Here is a 15,752-nt window from a genome sequence, read left to right as displayed (position 1 = left end):
TGTTATCTGTAGGCTATGAACTTCTGACTTTGTTATTTAGTGTGTTTGATGTATTGATTAGTAAAGGTTTTGTTAGTTCACAGCACAGTAAGGCTAGAAGTAAGCACTCCTAGTATCTTATTTGCTGTATTAAAAATAATCCTTTAGACACAATTTGTTATTATCTGGTTTTCGCTACTTGGTGGTAGTCATCTAGATCTTAAATGTTGATTTGGTGTGAGTAAATAAATGAATATTTTATGTAGAGCATAGGGTACTATTCCTGTTGGAGCCCATTCCTCATTGACCATCTTTTAGATATTCCAGGTGTGGAAGGTTTAGTGTTTAATAACAAATTTGCTTACTTGAGATTGTATGATTTTACATGGGATTTTGAGGTAGCAGAGCTACACAACAATATACGTAAATCACAATGCCAGGACAAATGACACTTTGAAGAACACAGCATTTTTTGTATAAAGTTGAATCACAATGTGAATGTGAATCTTGTTGCCAGTCTGTATAATAGGCTCATTGTCGTGACACTGGGCATCCCCAGTGGCCAGGAGGGAATACATGGAGTGTGAAGTCAGTTCAAACCCATTGCTATCCAAAGCTCTTTTTGTTTACTGTTCTATTATTTTATACTCTATGTTTGACAGAGGTGCATATATACCCCCCTGTGCTGCTCCAGCATGTACAGGAAGAAATTTGCTCTCTTTGAATTAACTTGTGCATGAACATTGGTTGGTTCATTAAATTAACATAACCAATTGCTTTCCACTAAACTGACTTCAGATATATTTATCTAGACCAAAGCTACCCTTTGGGCCTGTTTGTATGCAGCCAAGTTCAGCTCTCTTTCCAGCAGCTGTCACCAGTCACTCCCTACATCCTGCCATGAGCCTTGGGGGTACGTTGCCCTTGGCCATCTCCTCTGAGTCTTCTTCCATTGTAAGGGTTTAATAATTGATCACAGTTTCTCAAAACAATGCACAATGCTAATTTAATATCCACAACCTCACTGGGACCTTTGCAAGGAATCCCTCCTTCTACAAATAAGTCAAGCTTTACTCGTAGTGGGGCTGATGGTTCTCTGCAAACATGAACACAGTGGGGTGTCTCGTGCAGTGAATTGCAGTGATAGTTCACTAGATCAGAACTTCTTCAGGCAGTTGTCAGGATTACAGCAATCACTGTGGATGCTGACATTAAGCATAACATTGATCAGACAAAAAAATAAGGTGGTGATTTTTTTAGAGTAAATATTCAAGGAAATAAATAGGTTAATAACATCATCATAATTGAATAAAAATTGAAGCCCTCTAAAGCTACTCTAATGTCCTTCTGCTGGACTACAGCACACCTAGAGCAGCCTCTGTGTCTGCCTTTCCAGATTTGAGATGAATCTTGTGGCTCTTGGTGCCCCAGTATTTTGAAGTGGGGTTAATGGGGTTATGACTGGATACTATATCTGCTGTATTCCTTTTGGCTCCACTTTTAAAATAAAAAGCTTTCTTGTATAATTTTTCTATGATTTTTCAGAGTTCTTAAACTGTGTGGTTAAATAGAGATTTAATGAAAATGTCAAAATGATCAAAACAGTTTTCTCTTTATGTTACTTAGTGACAGAAACATTTACTATGTGATTTAGTGAGCTTCATACGGGGCTAGACTTCCTCTCCATATCACTCTTCAGAAAAGGTTAGCATTTGGATTTTAGCGTTGGGTGTTCCATCTCGCTCTGTACAGGTGCTTGCGTTTCTCACAGCAGTGGAGAGGAGTTCAACAATTCTTAAACAATTAGGCCTATATTTAATGCAGTCAAACTGAGTGGTGCCAAAAACGAGTGCCCCGTTCTCCTTCAGTTACTGCCAGTGTAGAATAAGCAAGCCAGTCCACATACATGATATGATGAGCTTTTTAACTGAATTATGAATGGGAAGTTTTCTAAATCCAGAAAATAAGATTTGTTGCAGCTGTTAGCCTTTTTCATAATGATACAGACTCTTGAAATTTTCCTTTTAGTTACAAGCATATACATACATGCACAGTATGTTACATGTGTCTATGTCTATATAGTGCATATATAGATATATAAGGACAGTATTTAAATATAGGTAATATAGACATGACAAGTGACTCCTAAAGGAACTCCCAGATGATCTTTGCACAGTATTTTGGCATTTCAAATGTGTTTCATGTAAGCTCCTGTATTTTCAGGGGGCTGTGTTGATGTTGCCAGAGAGCAGAGGTTGTAATGTGGTCAGCTCTGCTCCTGGTCTTTGGCTGTTTCTGGGTGCTCTCAAAGCTTGCACTGGGAAAGTGTGGTAATTAAAGACATAGCAAAGCATGTGTGGTAATTAAAGACATAGCAACTGTGTCCTTCAAAAGAGGATTGGGATTGGTTTTCATTTTTTCATGCAATTTTCTGAGTCTTTTCTTGTTATGATCTTCAAGAAATCATTACAATAACAGTATTAAATTTCAGTTTACATCAGTATAAATATATTAAAGGAGAGTTTTGCAAAATTCAGTTAGCTTGTTTAAGGCTGTTTTCCGTTTTTGTCCAAGTTATTGTGTCTGCTTTTTCGAATTTTGAATAATTTTTAGATCTATGCTTAATTCAGTATTTTGGAAGAGTTTCTATGTCGTTGCAAATATATATGTATTTAATTTACTCTTTCAGGTAAAACTAATGTAAGGGGTGGCACTTTCTAAGTAGAAAGTTCCATTATCCCATCAGTATTAGAAGAATCCAAGTTGGATGTATTATATTGGCATGAGCTCCTCTTAAAGACATCTACAGGGGACCAGAAAGAAATGTTCTCTTCTACTGGAGCATTACAAACTGTGCAAGCATTCCTTTTTTTTTTTCCCCTTGCAAAGCTATTGAATCAGTTGAGCTGCAGAATTCTAGGTTCACAGTTCATTTAGGTGGCAAAAAGAGTTGCACTGAGCTCTAAGAGAGCAGAACATATTGAAGAGAAGTGCTAAATATTTTGGAACTATACAGTTTACAAGCTTGAGAAGTGGGCCCATGGGAATCTCATGAGGTTCAACAAGGCCAAGTTCAATGTGTTGGAGCAACCCCCAGTATCAGTACAGGCTGGGGGATGAACAGATCGGGAATTGCTCTGCCAAGAACGACTTGGGGGTGCTGGTGGATGAGAGGCTGGACATAACCCAGCAATGTGCACTTGCAGCCCAGAAAGGCAATCATGTACTGGGCTGAATCAAAAGCAGTGTGGGCAGCAGGTTGAGGGAGATGAGTCTGCTCCTCTACTCTGTGAGACCCCACCTGGAATGCTGCATCCAGTCTGGGGTCCCCAGCACAGGATGGATATCGACCTGTTGGAGCAAGTCCAGAGAAGGACCACCGAGATGATCACAGTGATGGAGCACCTCTCCTATGAGGAAAGGTTGAGAGGCTTGGGATTGTTTGGCCTGAGAAAAGGTGGCTTTGGGGTGGTCTGATGACCTCCTTCTAGTATCTGAAGGGAGCTTACAGGACTGATGGAGAGGGACTTTTTACAAGGGCATGTAAAAAAGAGGGACTTTTTAAAAGGGCATTTTTACAGGACAAGGGGGAATGTCCTTAGGATGAAAGAGAGTAGGTTTAGATGAGATATTAGGAAGAAATTCTTTACTGTGAGGGTGATGAGGCACTGGAACAGGTTTCCCAGAGAAGCTGTGGATGCCCCATCCCTGAATGTGTTCAAGGCTGGGCTGGATGGGGCTCTGAGGAACCTGGTCTAGTGGAAGGTGTCCCTGCCCACAGCAGAGGCACTGGAGCTAGATGATCTTTAAAGTCACTTCCAACTCAAATAATTCTATGATTCTATGATTCTATTCCTGGAGAAGCCTTTTTATTCATCCTCTGATTTATTTCTTTTTGCTTCCTATATGTTCTCTCTTAGCATCATTATTCCCTTTGTCTCTCTTTCGCATTTTTCTGTTGTGCACTGAAATTTGTTTACTGTGTTTTTCCAGTAAACTTTTATGAGTCAGAGTAATTATCTGGTGTTGTCTGGATACACTCCTCAGGCTTCTGAAGTCTCCTGGGTCTTCCTGGCATTTCCAGGTAAAGATTATCACTTTGTTAAATTATTGTGTTTAGTGCTCCCTTGTGTTTTTCAAGGCATCCATTTCTTTGTCAATGCTATTGCTAAAATAGCAATGAAAAGGTTTAACAGTTTTTCATGAAAAGGCCAGAGCACTATGCTTTAATATCCAGAGTAGGCCAAATCCAGTAGTTGCCTAGAATTAGCCTGCAGTCCAGGCTCCTACAACCTGTGAAAGCCAGAAACTTGTAGGATTCTAGAAGTTCTTCCTGCCTCTTACTAGGCCAGTGAGGTTTAGGAGTGAAAAGCACATTAAGAATGCTGGCTTCAGAAAGCTGGATTCTGGGGAAGGTAACACTCCCTTTTAAATCTGATTTAATACACTTCTTAGTTGCTCTGCTTGTTGGAAGTAATATCCTTACAGAAGTTGTTTATCGTGACAAGGAAACAGTTTCACTAACAGTGTAACTGTTAATTGTTGTTGCTGTTTCAGTTGCATTAATCATGCAACAAAAATCTTACATGGGGTGCATTATTAACTAAATAAGTGTCTTTGGCAAATTTAAAGAACCCCCCCCATAAATGTTAATTCTCTGGAAGTCATGTGCTATGTCTTCTGGAGTTTTTCAAGAAAGAAAATAAGGCTTTCATCTATGTGATGATAAATATTGCTGTTTTGCAATTACCACCATATGTGTGTTAAAAATAAATAATGGCTTTAAGTCTTATGAATGTATTTTTCTTACTAATGTATCTTCCTTCTTCCATAATGAGAATTATTATTTCATTTGAGAATTATTAACTATTCAGTTGTGATCCAGCTGTACCATTTATGATTAATTCTTTGGAGGAAGGAGAAACTAAAGAAAAGCACTTTTTTTTTCTTTGGTGTAGGATAGTAATTTATAAGGAGAAATAAGTCCATATTTTACTTCTCTTTTCTACAGTGAGGATTCCAAGAATATTGTCACATGTTTGTACATAATGCTTGAGATACACAGTTTAAAACAGCATTTTTTGTTCAGAATTCTCTTTCTTCCTAAACTAATTTAACTTTTCTGCTAAGTTCCTCCAAATACATTTCTAAATATCTGACCAAATTACCTAGTTCTGTAATGGTTTTGGCCCTTTTACTTGCCACAGTATTTATTTTTTAATTTCAGTTGCTATTCAGAGCTTCCACATGCCATTACAAAGATGTGGTTTCATCTGGATGATTGGCTTAAAACATTTAATGACTTTATTTAAATAAACCTTGTTTTGATTTTATTTTTTTTTCACATTTATCACTTGCCTAAGCTGACACTGTTGGGTTCATAAGTTGTTAAAAAATGTGTTACTAAGATGGGTATGTTGACATTATACATCACAATCACTTTTTCCCTAAACATTGTAAAAAAATATAAAAAGTCTTATTGAGCTCTGTGAGGTTATTTGCATGCAGAATTATTTGTATTTATAACTTCATATGCTGGTAGAGCATATATGGAGCATATGCTATGAAAAAATTTACCTATTTACAAGTGCTGATGCCCGTACCACTCTAAATAGGGTGTGAAGGGAAATGGTGATTAGAATTTGGCAGATTTCCACTCTGCTGAAAACACCATACCATTTGTAATGTTAATATACTGCAAAGGACCACTGTGTGTTAAAATCCTTTTGGTTTATTTCTCATGTAAAGTATAGTAGACTCAGCATTCCTGATCTGCTGGTGTCTTGCTTCCACCATCTGGTTTTACAAAACTATTTTTACCTTATCAAGTGTCAGTGGCTGCCACTGAGTGGCCTTTTGATGTGCAGTCAATCACAGACAAGAATAAAATTGCATAATAGACCATAATTTCCTGTCTGATCATAAGCTCAGCTTTGTGTACTGGGCGATTTCCTTCCAGCTAATTGACAAATGCACTGGCACAGGGAGTGATAGGCTGCAGCTGCATGCATTTTGTCAGAAAGACAGAAAGAAAGGAAATCTTGAGAAGTATTGAGGTGTTTGTGACATTGAGATGGATCTTCTTCTAGAAATACTCATAGTCAGAACAAAGAACTTGTAATTTTTTCATCAAAAAAGACTGCCCGTTCTTTCAGGCTTTAAAATATGTTTTGAAAATGAGAAAATCACATAGAAGATCAAGTTGCTCTTCTAGCATCATTCCTCCTAACAACAGGGACAATGGAAACACAGCACACAGCCCAAAATAATAACTTGTTACTGGTCTACCACATTTTCTTCAGGGAGCTGAAAGACTCGGTCAGCACAATCAGCCTTTAAAACTAAACAAAGTTCAGAAAAGCTCTTCTCTCTCAAACTGTAGTGTACCTCACATGCCTCACAGAAATGATGGTGCATTTTTGTCTTCCACCCATGGATGTAAAGTGTGCAAACCAGAATTTTTACAAGAGAATTTGTGGAACTGTGCTATGCAGATACATCTTGGTAGCAGTGTGACCCATTTAGAAAGGTTAGATGCTGCTTCTCACAAAGCTTCAGCATGTATAATGTAAGACAGAAAATAGCCCATGTATAGAGAATTATATGTAATCAAACGTTTTTGATTTAGTCTTCTCTGTGTTCAGAAATTTTGACTTCATGCCTTGCTCAGAATTCTTTGGATTTGCATTCTGAGCTTCTGTTTCAGTGGGAAAATGTATTCAGTTTGATCTAATGAAATGGATATTTTAACTTAAAAGCTGTTTTAAATAAACTTTCACTTCACCAAGAAGGAACTGATTCATCCTGTCGTCATCAATTCAGCTGTTATTTCACATTTTAATTTATGGGTATCTCGCTTTTGACATAGCAAATCTTTTGAATAATTTTCTTTATCTGAAATTCATAAAATGATACACGCCCGGAAAACATTTGTCATCAGTACATTACATGTGCCAGTGGAAAATGCTCTTCCAGGGTAATTATGACCTGAATTAGATAAACAGTCTTCTTATTCTGATATCTGAGATATTTTGTTCTATCATGGCAATAAGCTCAAACCTCAGATTATGAGGCCTCCATTTAAAAATTTATGGAATTACTTTATACAGCTATCTTAGTCTTTAATTAAAAAAAAGCAAAAAACAAAACCAATTGTTTCTTAGCTTCCAGTTATATATACCTCAAAATTATAAGCCTACAGGCCTTGAAATATCTAACTTTGTATCAGCTATGGACCTAGATCTACCAGAGAGAGAAATCATTATGTCACCTGCCTCAAAGGTGCTGATACATTGGACAGTAAAGGAAATCCAGCAAAACAGATTGGCAGAGAATTGTTAAAGTGGCAAGAAACATATTCAACAGATTTGTGTCACAGCATAGCTCCACATGGTCTTCAGTATTTGCCGTGCATATCCATAATATGTACATGCTTTGGCTTTGCTTTGTGTTGCAGAAACAAAGTTGCTTGTATGTGAAATGTTTCACAACTTTTATCCCATCTGATTCAGCTGATATACTATATACACCATTTACCAGTTTGAGGCCTCCTACTGTATTTTGACATTTGAGTATGGTTTGGAGTTTTTAATTTTTCATATTTGCAATAGTATTTGAGTCATGTTCCCAGTAAGCATTTTTGTGAACTGGAGCCTCTACTCTCATCTTACTCAGCAAGCTCAGGTCTATGTCTGCTCAGTGAATGAGGATTTCAGTCTGTACTGAAATAACAGCATTCTGAGTTGAGGGGTTTATACATACATATATATGTATATATAAGTAAACATTTAATATATCTAAGGAGGGATTGTAAATGACTATTATGTATTTTTTAAGTAGGCCCAATTAATTTCTCCGCGTGTATGTGTTCTGTAGTGTTCACTGTAGTGAATCTGTAGGATTCTTGTGTGACTCTGAGATATTTTAAATGGCGTTTCTCTTTTCCAGCTAACTAGCAGTTTTGTAGAAGGAATGACAGACTATATTTGGCAGTCATTACAGGCCATATGTTTTTGCCTGGCAAAATTGGCTGCAGTGTATTTTGTTGTGTCAGGGACTTAGAGGTGTTTGTTATTTGGCTGTGATATAGCAAAAGTAGATGTTGGAAAAAAACCAAACAAGGGTGGGAAGAGTTTTGAAAAACTCAATAGGGAGAAAATTATCTTTGATATATGGTAAATCTTTAAGCTTAGCTACAGGAACTTGGTTTTTTTTAATTAATTCAGAAGAAAAGCTGAGTACGCGCTTCTATGACACAATTATAAATTTCTTTGGCAACCCATCATTTTATAGTTCTCTTTCGATGTAAGGAGTTAAATTTTCCTTCCAGGGTGCAAACAGAAAAGATAGTTTTACTAAAGCTTCTGTAATTATTTAGGATCTTTAACTAATCTTTGTATTACATCTGTAGCAGATGTAATTTTGGCAAATGAATTTACACTGGACCTATCAGGATAAATTCCAAGTTGCTGCAGAAGTGCTGTATGTTTTGGAACAGTACGCATTTTTTAAAAGGTAAGGAGCTGAGGACGTTTCCAGATTGTTTCAGGAGTATCAACAGCGTGTGCCTTTCAGGAGTGGGAGAGCTGAGGCGATGTGCGTGTCCCCGCGGGTGGCTGAGGACTGTGTGGCGGAGCAGTGACCCACCATCAGGTCCATGCCAGGTCAGGGCTCTGCGAGAAGCCCAGGCAGGAACAGCAGCAGGCTGGTTTGGGCACGGAACAGCCGTGGCTGAGGCAGGGGCTGTGACCTTGGGCGCCCTGGGCAGAGTATGGAGCCCCCAGCAAAGCCAGGCAGGGACAGCCGGGGCTGGTGGTGCCTGCAGTGTCCTCCCTGGTAGCATCTCTTCAGGCTATTCTGTAGAGCAAAAGCATTCTCCTAAGACTGCTGTGCCACTGCTGTAGTTTTACTGGTGAGAAGAGAAGACCTGAGGGAGAAGAGATGGTGCTCACGATTTAAAAGGAGTAGGATGAGGTTAGCGTTCAAAGGTGAAGGACAGGGACAGGACTGTCCCAGAACATCAAATCTTATTTTTCTGCTAGTAGAGAACTATTTATCAGTAAAATTGGTAAACTGGAAAGATACTTAAGGAAAAAAAGATCCTACAACATGTAGCCCTAAAATGAAGTGCTCTGTGAAGAAATACAATTTTGTTTGCACATTGTGCATTTTAAAACAAATCAGGACATGATTGTAATGATACTGAGATCCTCTCAAATGGGATGAGTAAAATCAAAGAATCCTGAATATTCAAAAGCTGACATTAGACCTGTAAACACCAAGGGAATAAGCCCTTATGATTTTGTTCTCCAGAGTAACTGGCTTCATCCTCTCCCTTCAAGCAGTGCACGTGGCTGTACAGCATACAACCATGTACTAGTTGTACAGCCCACTGTCCAAGGCTGTAACGATGTTTATTCCTTTGAGTTTTGACTTGTTTTTATTTGTAGTAGCTCTTGTAGAAATAAAGTGAAACCAAAGGTTTTCATATCAGTCGGTGAGTATGTAGATATGTTTTCTCTGGGACTTCTTTTTTTTTGTATGTGGAACTAATCTGTTTCTACATAGTCATTCCAATGGTATAGATACCATTTCAATACATATTATAGTGTGGATTTTATAAATTTTTTACACTTTTTTTGTTCTATACTGAGCATTTAATAAACTTCATGATGTTAGAAAGCTCCTTGTTTAGTTAAATGTAACAGCTACCATATTTATTATTCATTTCTTTGTCTGGATCTCAGCTGTCCAACAACTTTTCTAGTATTTAGCAGAATGTAGATACTATAAGAAAATCATGTTAAATTTCCTATGGAGCTGCAAGTCAGCATAACTGTTAAAACAGTGGAATTTCCCTACTGCAGTCTTCACCTTCTTGGTTCCTTTTATGGCCTTAAAGTTATTACAGTAGTCCTACTTGAGATTTTCTGATCCTCTTGCGTATTTCATTGAACTCATGCAGTCTTTGCAAAAATACTGGCCCATTCTTCCACAGGACAGGGGTAATTTAACAGCTGCAAGAGTATACATTTTATTTTTAAACGTGGTGGTACTTATTAATACAGAAAGCTGTAGCATAGAGCTTGAAATATGTGGAATTGAAAGACTCTTATCCATGTCCAAGCACATTAAAGAACAGTATGCATCTATTTAAAATGAAAAATGAATTTAGGTTGATTTTGTATCAAGGAAGTTCATGGCAGCTTTGTGCTGACTTAAGCAGCCTGTAAATCAGGGCAAAAATAGCTAGGAAAATAGCATTTTTTAAGAGACTTATAAAAGAAATGCCAACATAATTGTAGTGTTGGGTTAGCTAGCAATGCATTCCTCCAACTTTAAAGAGAATAGTAAAAGTGAGTGAATTAATCACAGGAAATAATTTACTGGACAAATTTAGCATGTGTCTTGGATTAAGAGGCATACTTCCTAGAACAAAATTAGGTTACTGTGAGAATTGCTGAGTTTAAAAATTGTCTCACTGCAATTCAAGAAAGCAACTGCATGTGCATGCACAGCTCTGGAGGCAAAGAAGAGACTAGTGCTGAACTCTTGTCTTTTTTATTTGCCTCTATTCTTGGTTTAGTTGGTAGCATTTTACTCGGTTAGATTTTACTCAGTCTTACATTCTGTTGGAGTACATGTATGGACATATAAACCCAGGACATCTGCAGAAGAGCACCGTAGTCATTCAGAAGAAGGGACTGTTAAACCCCAAGTATTATTGTCTGCAGCAGTGACCATAAGCAGAGAGACCCTTCTGAAGAAAGACAGTAGGGCAAGCGTAGATGATATTGCTCCCTGGTGTTCTACCAGCTATCTTTAACTCAAATGACAGGAGCTTTAAAATGTATTTTCTTAAGAATAAGTAAAAAAAAAACAAAACATGTGATGGTATCTGTTATTTTTTACCTTCTTTGCAGTCATAAGTTCCTCTTTGGCTCAGCATATGACTGAAAGATGTTGCTTTTCTAAGCTCAAAACCTACACATAAAGTATTTATTTCATACTAGTGTATATTATTCTTTTTTTTCCAGTAGAGAGATTACTGAGCTGCCTGAAACTGCCTGTTTCTTTTTTCCCCTTGAACCAAATTTATACATTGTGCATCTACCACTTCTCTGGCAGAGTTTTCCAGAAGGTCCGCTGCTAGTGTTGTGGGCAAACAGAGCATTTTTGCCACTTTTGAACGCAGCACAGATAAATTTGATATGACACCCCCTAAATCTTGTGGTGGAAGTGAGTGCCCTATCCCTACTCACCCTTTCCACGCTGCTCATGACTTCATAGGAAAAAATCATTGGGTACATATGTAGCATTTATGGAGAATTCTGTCTCAATTTCCCTGAACAATAGTTTGAATAAAAGCCAATCTTGACTTTTATTTAAAAAGTAAATAAAACCATCAGAAATCTCAATCTTGAAATTTGAGTTAATGATCAAGGAACATTTTTTTATGATATTCATTTGGTATTAGCTATCACTAAAGATTTTTCCCGGAGAGAGTTTATTCCTTGCTAAAGGAGAGAAATAACCTCACCAAGGATGGGGTTTTATAGACATTGTTTATGTTAGGTTACTACATTGCTCTTTATGTGTGACTACATCATAAAATCATTCGTTAGGTGAAAGTAATTTACAAATGATCAGAAGCAACCAAATTACTCTGGCTTAATGAGTTGCCACTTATTGCCTGTGTAGGCTCTTTTTCTGCTGCGGCTGTGAAGTTGGCTTACATTAATGTGCATTAATTTTATTTCACAAATGCAATGATCAAGGAGGTCTAATGCTTCCAGTTATTATGGCTCAGCAGTGAGTGGTAACTCATTAAGTCATGGTTAACTTCATTGCATATACCTGTCAGTCGGGATTTGGTGCAAAATATACAGCAGGGCATTTTGCCCGGAAAATGTCATACCAGCGCATCGATATCTGCAATGACAACCCACTCATCTTGAGGTAGTGTTCAAGCTGTTGATTTTCAGCCATACAGGCTGAAATGTGTGAAATCATTTGTCTCTGAGACACTATCTCACTCCTTCTGTAGGCAGCAGAGGTTCTGTAATTGGATTTCCCTCTTTAAAGAAGAAGGGAGTTGTTGGCAGGATGTTCAGTGCAAGGGCATCAAGACTCAGGATCCTGCTATCTCAACTTGGCTCCAATTTGTTGGAATTTGGCAACTTTTTGAAGAAATGACATCTGTTAAAGAGTTTTCTTGGAGGGAGCTGAGGATATTTTTGCTAATTGATGAAAAGGATACATGAATTGCTATGGGACTGGTTAGTCTATTGATGATGAGATTTTATCACGTATTTATGTCAGGAAAAAATTAGGCAAGCCAGTTGGCCAGAACTTTGTGACAGTGACAGCCTCCAAAGTGGGACTTGATGTAGTGGAAGTAGGGTAGAAACTAAAGTGGAACTGACTGAACCAACCTGCTCTCCAGTGCTCTGGGGAGCAAAAGGTGTTGGGAAGGTCTCCTATTCCAGTGCAAAACTTAGATACACAGGTCTGTGAAGAAAAGGACTGTACCAGTTCCAGGCTGCTTAAGTTGCTGTGGAAAGACAAAGTTCGAAGAACTTCGCAAAAGTTGTTTAACCCTTTGATTGACTTTCATTAACATGTGCTGACTGACTGTGTAATACAAACCAATTACAAGTTAATACAATTCTGAGCTATTCCTTTCCACTCCTGACCTCATCTCTCAGAGTCTCCCCAACTCATCTTTTTCTGGTTTTTGTTCCTCTTTAGTCTTTTGCTTTACTTCTTTCCCATTTTTCAGTTCCCTTGGCACACTGAAAAGAAGAAAATAACAATAAAAAGTTGTGGAACAAGATGTAGTGCCATCCCATTATCTTGTGTTCTGCTGCTAGTTTCTCACACTGCATATGTCCTACAGTTGCATGTCTACAATTTTGGTTGTAGAAATTCGGGCAGCAACTGATATTCACTGGTAGTTTATAAAGTGTCTACAAATGCATCTGAAGCTAATTAAATCTGAAGATTAAAATACTAGAACAATATCTTGTATGAATGAAGATGGAAGAGCCCCAGGGATCGAAAAAATATGTTTTATATGGTTTTATTTTATTTATTGAAATAAAAAAAGTACTTGGAACAGCTGCCTTCAGCCTGTGCCTTGAGAGGTGATGCACAGTTGTGTGGTAACAGAAGGACTTCCAGAACAGTTCCACAATACTTTACCAGAGGGGCAAGAATTTTATGTTCTCTGGATTTCTACCTTCTCCTTTCTATGCGTTTTCCTGTTTTTAATTGGTACTAAATTGGTCAGCTGTACTGGATAAATTATTAATCACGTTTATGAGACAAATTTAATACTGAAAAGGAAAGGATGATACTTTCAAGTGTGAAATAGTCTAGATGTAGGTTTTTGACCCGAGAAGAGTTGTATTCTCAAGTCCTGTGCTGAGTCAAAGGATCTGATCACCACAGACACTGTCACAAGACTTTTTTTTTCCCCATTCTTAGGAAAATACATTTCAAAGGTCTTTTTATCTCACCTCAGTAGGGAAGGGGCTTTTAAAAATAGAAGAAGTTTCATATATTTCACACTGTCTTTGGGTTAAACTTTGGTAACATTCTTTGTTTTGTCTATAGGAAGAATGGAGAATTAGATCTTAGGCAATAAGATCTTAAAGTTTAAATATGTACATTCTTTTACCACAGATTATATGTTGTATGTTATAGGGCTTTTTTTGTGTGATTCATTAGTTTAGGAAGAAAACGAGTTGGCTATTTTATGTCAAAACTAGAAAGGAAATTTGTGTTTTGCATGTAGCAATGTAAAGACATCTACAGCTTGTTTTCATTCTTGGCACAGTTCACTTGCTTTGATTCTGTATATCAGGACTGTGCCTTCACAGTTTGTTCACAAGCAAGGCCTAAGCTTCTCCAGCATTTTATGTTTATCTTCTCCGTTCAGAACCGGAAAACCTGTTGGATAACAATGGGGATTAAATCTTTGGCACTTTTCATATGGCTTGCCAAAGAAGAAAGGCTGCTGAATCCAGGGCTCTGAAATGTGACCTGTTGAGATCCTGACAGGGGTGACATCCCCCGAGCTTTCTTCCAGCCTTCACTTGCAGTTCTGCAGCTCCTCTACACACCTGCCCCATGTACTTGTATCCGAGTAACTCCGTTTATTTATTTTGGATTTCCATCAGCAGTTTAGGCCTCAGGTAGATTCTCTGATCTCTTGTTAAGCCAATATTTATTTAAATATTTATTTAAATTCTAGCAGACGAAACTTTAAATTCGAAACCTTTTCAAATCCTCCCTTTAGAGAGCTTTATGAGTGTTCCTGGAAAGATGGGAACTGTTCAGTTCCCATTAGCTGTAACTATTTTTTGCCATATACATCCTCTTTTGCTCTCCAAACAATAATCAAAATTCAAATTTCGCTGATTTTTCTGAGCAGTCTGAATATACAGCTTGCACACTTCAATTATTTCCATAACACCTTTAAGTAGAAATTAAACCAAGATGTACTACAGGAGGCTGCATAACACAGTGCAGGGCACCTGCCTGACACTGCACTGTGCAATCTTACCTTGTATTTTAGTACATTAAGGGGATGCTTTCAAGTGCAAAACTTAAAATGATGTGTTAAATTGTATTAGTATCTGGCCTTATCCCTTAAAGATTAGCCAGATCGGAACTGAAAACATGAAATTGCAAATACCTGGCTGCTGAGCAAAACAGTGGCAGCATTCTCAGCCATAGTCAAATGTTCTTAAAGTATCTGACACCTTTGGAGTTGTCAGGCAGACTATATGTTTGAAAAATCATAGAATTCCAATTTTCAGTTTTAAAAATAGTTATTTCTTTAAACTGAATAAATACTTTTGAGCTTATGCTTCTGTCAGTCAACAAAAATGCAAAGGATTAACATCTTCAGCTAAAACACTGCAGAAATAAATCTTTAAAAAGACTGGTTGTTGCAATCAATACCCAAGCAGTTTAGGTGACAGGTGCCCACTATCTAATTGATATAAATGGTTTTTTTGTTTTGTATCGTGTTTTGCTAATTCCTTTGCTTCCTGCCTGTGAAGGTGTGGGTCGAAGCGTTTCACTGGGGACGTGTCTACTGTTCGTACAATGTCCATGACTGATATGGATGTAATGAGGCTTTTTCCTGTTTCACAGTTCTTGTAGTCATTCCCCTGACCATGGGCTCAGTGAGCACATTCAGACTCCTTATGAAAAACAGTTCTGCCAGCTGAATGGCAGGAAGCTTATGAGTTTGTTTGCTGGGCTTCTCTGGATGTATAAACCAGTTGCTGCAGCTCTAAAAATGATATGACTGGTGCAGTAGTGATTTTCTGCACTGAAGGTGGATGCTGACAGGAATTATGTACTGCAGATATTTTAGTGAACTCTGAAAAGACCGTGCTGTAATACAACACTCCCAAACACAGAATTCTGTGATTCTGATGTCTTCTGCCATGTGATTTTCTCTCCGTCATTACTTTTGTAGAATTATATCAGTGGGAAACCAGTTTATATGACTGTGCTTTGCCTTGTAACAAGGAATTGTTTTCCCTTGTATAATTTAATATATTTTGGCTCTAGAGCATACCTCAGTTTCCTGCATTTATTTGATATATGCTTTGGGGAGGAGCACGAGTGGCACAGGAAGCACGTGTGCTACAAAGGTTAGGACTGAACTGAAAATCTTTTGTGCCAGTTAGCAGCTACTTAGGCAGCTGCCTAGTGGGATTTCTTCTGATTCTAAATGTTCTCTGTAATTGCTA

General features: G+C 37.8%; 1 protein-coding gene across 1 annotated transcript in view; it reads left to right on the top strand.

Annotated features, from left to right (window-relative positions):
• Nucleotides 1-15,096: 15,096 nt before the first annotated feature.
• PRKN (parkin RBR E3 ubiquitin protein ligase) overlaps nt 15,097-15,752 on the top strand; it is a 575,237-nt gene continuing 574,581 nt past the window's right edge. Inside the window, exons 1-2 of the mRNA XM_018077346.2 lie at nt 15,097-15,117; nt 15,476-15,653. Coding sequence (XP_017932835.1) covers nt 15,097-15,117; nt 15,476-15,653 — 199 coding nt within the window. The remainder of the gene's footprint in view (nt 15,118-15,475; nt 15,654-15,752) is intronic.

This window comes from Manacus vitellinus, unplaced genomic scaffold, assembly GCF_001715985.3.
Source record: "Manacus vitellinus isolate BGI_N305 unplaced genomic scaffold, ASM171598v3 scaffold_37_pilon, whole genome shotgun sequence".
NCBI classification, from domain to species: domain Eukaryota; kingdom Metazoa; phylum Chordata; class Aves; order Passeriformes; family Pipridae; genus Manacus; species Manacus vitellinus.
The sequence above is the reverse complement of the archived record's forward strand: the minus strand, read 5'-3'. Positions and strand labels throughout refer to the sequence as shown.